The sequence below is a fragment of the Eretmochelys imbricata genome, chromosome 3, assembly GCF_965152235.1.
Source record: "Eretmochelys imbricata isolate rEreImb1 chromosome 3, rEreImb1.hap1, whole genome shotgun sequence".
NCBI classification, from domain to species: Eukaryota; Metazoa; Chordata; order Testudines; family Cheloniidae; genus Eretmochelys; species Eretmochelys imbricata.
In genome coordinates this window covers 199836616-199844622 of record NC_135574.1, presented here as the reverse complement: position 1 = coordinate 199844622, position 8007 = coordinate 199836616, and the positions used below count along the sequence as shown (strand labels likewise).

The window sequence follows — 8007 nt, the reverse complement described above, 5'->3', positions numbered from 1 at the left end:
TACCATAGGGTGATCAGTCAATCTCAAAGAGCACAAAGCATCTTTTCCAGGAGACTGGGGTTCACTGAGAAACCATAGGAATAAGTCCAATATGGAGCATGCTCAGCATGCCTTTCTTTTAGGTAGGTGTGCTAGGTACAGAAAGAACAGGTATAATTCATTCTTGTCATCCTTAATTTTGTCAGGATTCTATTAGTGATGCAAGAAAACCACAGGATACCACTAACTATTACTGGGCCTTCACCCCCACCTACTTCCTGGCTGTTCTTACCGAGATCTTTTCCCCAAGTCCCAATCACTTACTATAACTAACCTCCATTATTAGTATATTACTGCACACTAACCATAACTAATCCATCATACAGTCACCCTGCTGATTGGCTTAATGGGATCTATCAGAGACTGTGATTCATACAAAAATGAGGCAGTGTTGTCTAGTAGGCTGAGCAAGAGTCAAAGGCCAGGAACTCCTGAATTCTAATCCTAACACTGACTCACTGTGTGATTACATTTTCCAGTTTTTAATAACCCTTGTCATTGTTTTGGTATCTCCATAACTGTGAGTGGTTCTGTTGTGTTCAGCAACGAAGGCTGTTACCATCTGACAGATACTGAGGATGTAGGTCAAAGGTTACTCACAAAGGAAGACAAAATCAGGCATCAGGCTTGTGTAGAAGTGGATTGGTCGGATTGGCGGCATGGTTTGTTTGTTTGTTTTGCTGTTTTCTGTTAAATTAAAGGCCTGGATGGGTTTTTATCTTCGTACAGTTCTTGAATACCCTGGAAGACTTTGTGGACAATTGGAGAAGTAGGGGGATTCTGACATACCAAGGAAGTAAAACCTGCTTCATTGAAGAGGGAAATGAGTTTGAGGGGCAAACTTAGGAATTTACAAAAAACAAACAATCTGAGGGTATGTCTACACTACCCACTGGATTGGCGGGCAGCAATCGATCCAGCAGGGGTCGATTTATCGCGTCTAGTCTAGACGCGATAAATCGATCCCCAAGCGCGCTCTCGTCGACTCCTGTACTCCCCTGCCGAGAGAGGTGCAGGCAGAGTCGACAGGGGAGCAGCAGCAGTCAACTCACCATAGTAAGACACCGCAATGAGTAGATCTATGTAAGTTGCGTAACTTAGATCGATTCTCCCCCTCCCCACCCCCTCAGTGTAGACCAGGGCTAAGACTCTTGGGAGAAAAATTCTCTTTGTAAACAATTCAACACCCCTCCCTATCCATCAACTCAAAGCTAGAAAAACTCTAAATACACATTTCTGAGTCCTCCAACACTCAACAGATAAGGGAAGACATGATTTGACAATCCTGATACTTCTAAAGGAAAAAACATCTTTCAGGTATACATACATATTTTGAAGAAACAAAAAGGGTTTCAGCCCCTTTAAATCATTTCTCTTTGCAAGTCACTAAGAAGAGAGAAAGAAAGAGAGGAAATACAGTTTAATATTTCAGTACATGACCCTGGCAAGAGATTCTCAGAATTGGCAAAAATTTGTTCTGCTTCAGATTTTAAATCTGGTTTATGCAACATTTAAATACTGATAATAGTTTATGGTAACTTGAAAGTTTCCTGTATTTACTTTGGAGTCAAATAGTGAGTTTCATTTTCTGTATTGTAACCTATACTTTGCTGTCAAGAGAGCAACTTTCTTTTCCACTGTTTCTTTTATTTAAACACTTCACATATTTTTACCGATTAAAGCCTCAACCCTACTTTTCTTTGAAATGTAGATTATGTTTTCCTTTAATCAGAAAAATTAAAGTTGTCGTTTTAGTTGTTGTTAGATCATAGATACTATAAAGATCTCGACTTCCTATAATCAAATAGATAAGCGATCTCAAATAGGAAAAAGCATCCTGAAAATCTGTTTGTCCATACAATCTACAAGGCCCTGATTCTGCAAAGACACATGCTTGACATTAAGCACAAGTGTTTCCTTTAAAGTCAAAGGGCCCCAATCCTGCAAGCATGCACATAAATGGTCCCATTTACTACTTAAATGCATAAATGTTTTGGGACTTAGGTTTGAGCGAGTCTTATTTTTAAACTTACCTGTAACAAAGTTTTTAACATTTCTCATCATTTGAATTGCATAGCAATCTGTTTAATCCTATTGTTAACAAAGCTACAGCAACTGAGACCGACGCTCACACTGCGGCATAACAGTGGTCTGTACCAGAAAGATCTCACCAAATGGAAGTTTTTCCTGAGTAAAGACTATGGACTTGTATCAGGATATCTTGGTAAAGAAGATATAAATAAGGTGTTCTGCTGAAGGTGGAATGGAAGTGCTAAATTCTAATAAAGGCCCGAATATGCAAACACTTTGCATGTGCTTATCTTTACTAATGTAAGCAGTCCCCTTGTTAGCACAAGTGTTTACAGGCTGGAGGCCAAAGAAATAATTATTTTATTTAATTATAGTCTTCTTCTTCTTATTTTTTAAATTTTGGGTCTGTCATCCTATTGGTTAGGAAGGTAGCATGCATGATTTTTCTATGACCACAAAGAATTACCTATTCCAGTGTAGAAATTCTTAAAACAACCTTAACATTTTGTGGCTCACCTTGCTTTTTAAACTTTCAACCTTTTACTGCGCAAAGCAGGATAATCTATCACTTCTCTGAGTATTATCAAGGGAACAAACGTATGGTACTGGGAGATATTTAGGAGGCAGTGTATCTTTAAGCATCTCCACCTTGGAATCCACCTACTTCTTTCTAGCTGCAATAAACTTGTTGACTCACTCACATCGGTGGTGTGCTCATACAGTAACCAGCATGAGCTGTGCACTTCGTAGTTTTTAAAAGCAGACCTGTCACCATGTACTTGCCATTTTACCTCACTGGGGCTGAAGCTGTATAAAGGTAACAGTTTGGTTTTAGTTTTGAAGATCTTGCAAAAAGATAGTCCCTCCTCTCTTCCTGGAAAAGCCAGACAGACCAGTTGGATACCTTTCAGGCCTCAGCTCAGAACTTTATTTGTTCATCCCTCTGCCTTTTTAAAGTAGAAAGACCTGACACACTCTTAAGAACTGAGAACCTTATTGATTTAAACAAATGGCTAATCCCAATGCTGTCAGCAATGGACATCTACATTGTCATCAGAAACGGAATAATCTCTTAAAAAGTGGAATCTATAAGAAAAATGGAATTGCTAAAGAAATTAAGGTAAGATTTAACCACTTATTTAATTGCTCTGAAATCATTTAGATGAACAGTTACAAATTTATTTAATAAGAAAGCTTTGTAATCATCTGTCTTCATTTTTCATTGAATGGATGGTACACTACTGGCTTTTTCTGTTAAGTTTTACCCACATGGGACCTGATCCTGCATTCTTTGCATCACTGGCTGAAGTCAATGAGTTTTATGGGTGCTCAAGGACTATAGACTGGAGCCCTTGACCTAACTAGATTTTGGTATTTCATATTAGAAATAGAGAAACCACACACACTTTAAAGTTGTGATTCCCTAAAGCATTCCTACCCATGGTGCTGATACTGGTTTGAAAACTTATTTTATTCTTTTAGAAAGTTTGTGTGAAGTGTTTTTATTATGATTTGATGCTGCACACGTGTGACTTAGAAATGAGGAAGGAGAAAGGTTTTGTTGTTGTTGTCTGTAGCTTGATTTTCCTGGTGATTATACTATTGTATGCCTGGCATTGTGCCTAGTTTACCAAGGCATGCTTAGCAGGCTTAACAATTGATCTTTTTTTATTTACACTAATTTTACAGTGTTGTCAGTACTTAAAAATCAGATTAATCTGCAGACCACTCTTTCAAAGTGTTGACCTGCCTCTTTGAAACCACAGCCTTTCATATGCATGAATGCCTCACGAGAGGGGCATGGTTTTCCCCATATGGTACATCAAAACCACAGGTGTTCTCTTGTTAAACAGGTTGTATGGACTACATTTTAAAAGATGTGTGTAGGTGAAGCCTATCATTATCATAAATGTGCTGGAGTTTCAAACCAAAGTTGTGCTGTTTTTGAGACTATATTGATGGCTACATCATTTTTGAGCTAAAGTTTAGTTGGGAATAGAAAAAGTTTAAGAGCTAAATTTTGTGCTTTGTGCCTAAGTGCTTACCTGACATTTTTTTTCTAATTTGGCTTATGTCTAAAGCTTTAGGCAATGACTGTAGCTCTTTGAATTGCCAGGCTCAGATGCATTAAAATCAAGAAACTTCTGTCTTAAGTCTTTTCATAATGAGAAGCTCACTCATTTACCACCCTCATTAAGGCGGGTAAGGACACACCCAATGTAAAAGTTAGTGGGTGCTGGCCCCAGGAGTCTCCAGCGTGAGTGGCTCTTGGTTTCTGGCCCAACCCCATTGTGGAAGGGAAGAAAACTTGTGCAATGACAGGGAAAACCACGTCTTGGGATTTGCTCCTATAAATCAATTGTGAAATTCTGTGACATCATTTTAAAAATTAAAAATATTTCCATTTGTAATGTATGAAATCTATACTTTTAGCATTGGTAGCAAATTCTTAGGTGTGCATCTCACCCTCCAGAAATAGTTAAGTGTCTGGACAAAGAATGAGAAATTGTTACGGTAGCAAATTCAGAAGTGTGAAAAGCTTTGCCACCTATTAATAAATAGGAATATAGCCAGAAAAACAGAATTGCATGTATTTGGGGGTAAGTGGTAAGAAAACAATGACTGGGACATGGGGGGCGGTGGTTACTTGATGCACCTGTAAAAGTTGGGAATTATGACCCTTAAACACCAAATCGGAGGAGGAGAGGGGGTATTATTCAATAATTTTGCTGTTGAGGGGATTTGAGGGGTGCAGAGTGTTTTATTGGGTGGGTTCAGTTGATGGAGGGCTGCAGCTGGTTCTGCCTCTTGGTTTCCTTGGTCTCCTGCTTTTTGTGCTGTTGGACCTCGCAGTTGCTGCAGCTCTCAGTCCATGCCCTGGCACAACATGGCCACCCACTGCACGAATGCCTCATCATCCTGCTTCCGATGAATCTGCCCCTTCCCTGATGGGCTGGGGCATCCACCTACAAATGACCACCCTGAGGTGCTCATAGCCTTCCAAGCTGGGGGTCAAGTCCCTGTTGGATTTTTCATTGCTCCACCGCTTGTTTGGCGACACTGCAGTGAATGTGTCCGGGGGCTGCTGCCAGTCGAGGTGCCAGCCTCAAGAGCTTTGGGGCTGCCACTGCCGTTGTGAAAGAGACAGCATTCTAATATGTAGCACTTTCCAGCTTTGTATCTCAAAGCTGTTACAGGGGGGGAATATCATTATCCCCAATGTATAGATGGAGAAACGGATGCACAGAGATATTAAGTGGCTCACTCAAGGTTGCAGCAAGTCAGTGCAGATCTGGTCTGAGAATCCAAAACTATGTCTATGCTGCCTGCCATTCAGACTGCTGGGGTGTAAATAGCAATAAAGGGTGTAAAGAGCTGCACTGTAACCCCCCGGGAGGATGCTGTGGGCATGAACTAAAAGGCTCCTTGTTCCCATTAATGTAAGTCCTTTTTGAAAAGCATTAAATGAACACAAACCAAGAATGCAAACTAGGAACCTTTGAGTTCAGGCCTGCAGTATCCACACAGGGCGGCGGGGGGGATGGTTTACAACCCAGCACTTCGGTGCACACTGCTGTTTATACCCTCACAGCCCAAACTGCAGGGCAGTGTAGACAAGCACAGATCTCCTAAATTCCAGTCCCAGGCCCTATTATTATCTGTCTGCCCTATTCAGAATACCCTATGCTGCTTCTCTCATTGAACTACATTGCCTGCTACAAACACAGATTGAAGGAGGAGGGGACAAGAACAGACAGGAGAGCTGTGTACAACAGGAATCTTGTTCCTGATAGGAATCTACCTTTCCTTGTCTGGTCTGTCTCTTCCTCCCAGCTAACCCTGCCCTTGTTTTATCATGTTTGCCAGTTCTTTGCCATCCAGACATGTAGTGGATGCTGCTGCTACTCTGTCTCTTGTACTTGTCTGGCCTCCATCACTGTAGCACTTTACAATCCTTAATGTATTTATCATGACAGCTGCCCTGTGACATAGGGAGACTCCATTATCCCCATGTTACCGATGGGGAATGGAGGCACAGGGAAACTAAGTGGTCAGACAGGAAGCCTGTGGCAGAGTAGGAATTGAATCCAGGTCTGTCATAATTCAGGCTGGTGTCCTAATCACTGAACCTTTTCCCCCACTTATCCTTGCTCCTCACCCTGACCCCACTTTTCTGCCCATTCATTACTGATGAGTAAGTGACATGCATGGGGAGTATCCCACTGAGACAGGATGCTTGGATGATGTCGTTGATAAAATTGGCTCTGACACTGATCTTTAACTAGTCACTTAGACCCAGATCAACAAAGGTATTTAGGCTCCTAACTTGCATTGAAATCAAAACCCATCCAAGACCACAGGCAAGTGCTCGGAGCAGGTATCCCCTCCCACCACTTGTGCTGCCGTGACTACACTCTACTTTTAGCATGCTAGCTCAATCAGAGCTAATGGGCGTATATCTTCTGAAGCTTGGAATCATGCCCCCCAGCTCAAAGTGCGGACATACGTCCTGCTTAGGCCTATGGTTTCTCAGGGTAAGTGGTAGCTTGAGAGGGGACACAGAGGCTACAATGGGGTCGTGAAAGTGGCCCCACACAAAGCCAGGAACTGGAGGATGCAGCAAGAGTTGCATGTGAGGGTACATCTGCACAGGGATAAAAATCTTGTGGCTGGCCCTCCGTGACTGTGAAGGGTCCCAGAGCTTGGGCTCCGGCTTGAGCCTGACCATCTACATCGCAATTTTTAGCCCTGCATTCAAGCCCCATAAGCCTACGTCAGCTGATCCAGGCCAGCCCTGAACGTGCCGTGGGTCTTTTATCCCTCTGTAGATGTACCCAAAGTGATCGACTGGCACATCAGACTTTGCAGAGTTCAGCCTCATAAATTTCTTTGCTGAGAAGCTAGCAGCAAGCAAACCGATTTGGGTTGGGATCAGTGACACGTTTTGCATTTGAATGGTGTGAGAACACGTGTGTGTGTGTGTGTGTGTGTGTGTGTGTGAGAGAGAGAGAGAGAGAGAGAGAGAGAGAGAGACTGTCCTGGACCTGCAAAACCCCAAAACGTTTGTTCTCAATGGAGGGTGTTTTCAAATGGGCTGTGGAGCTGGGGACAAGGGGCAGAGGGCAATTTGAAATTACCAAGTGTGGGGAGGAGTCAGGCTCTGCCCAATTCTAGCAATTTGTGGCATGCTATTGCTGATCGCAGAGGATGATGGGAAAAGAGGTAGCATTACGTGGGGAGCAGTGCAGGAGTTCCAGGACACTCTGCTAGGAGAGATGCTGTTGTCTTTGGGAAAGAGGCCTAAGGCCCTGGCGGAATGGGACTGTGGGAGAGAGCCAACCCTCTCCCCTTTTTAATGCAGGAAGTTCCCATATAGGGGAAAGCAGAAATTGTATGGCTCCTTGTTCTGGGACCTTTGGTAAGTCACTCTGTTTGACCAGCTCTTCATTGCGATCATAACAGTCATGAGACCTAGTTTACAACAGGGTTACATGTGGTAATGCAGACAAGGCCCAATTGTGTCCCCATAACGAGGCTGATCACTTGAATTACCCAGGGGTTTAACCTGGTTACAGGGATACGGTTAAAAGATGGAGTGTAGACAGAGCCCCCTAACCATGTTGTAGCTGGGGAGGAGATGGGGGCGGCAACTGGATTGTAATTAAGTTCCCTCCCTTTTACAGGGGTATGATTTCTAAAGCTCACTTACATGTTGCACATTAATTGGTCCCTGTAGACCCTGCTGGTGTGCACTCGTGGTCCCCTAGTGCACTTTAATGTACTACAGTTTCAAAGAGCCACAGAGTTCCTATGTGATATTGGACAAGTCACATAAACCAGAATGTTCACAGGTGTGTTCCTCATATTCTGAGTGCCCAATATAAGTCACCTGCAATATGGCTTGCAGTTCTGAGCATTCAGTACTTCTACAACTGA

General features: G+C 42.7%; 1 protein-coding gene across 1 annotated transcript in view; it reads left to right on the top strand.

Moving 5' to 3' along the window:
* Window positions 1-3079: 3079 nt before the first annotated feature.
* SPTLC3 (serine palmitoyltransferase long chain base subunit 3) overlaps window positions 3080-8007 on the top strand; it is a 129216-nt gene continuing 124288 nt past the window's right edge. The window contains exon 1 of the mRNA XM_077812046.1: window positions 3080-3190. Within this exon, the coding sequence (XP_077668172.1) occupies window positions 3080-3190 (111 nt within the window). The remainder of the gene's footprint in view (window positions 3191-8007) is intronic.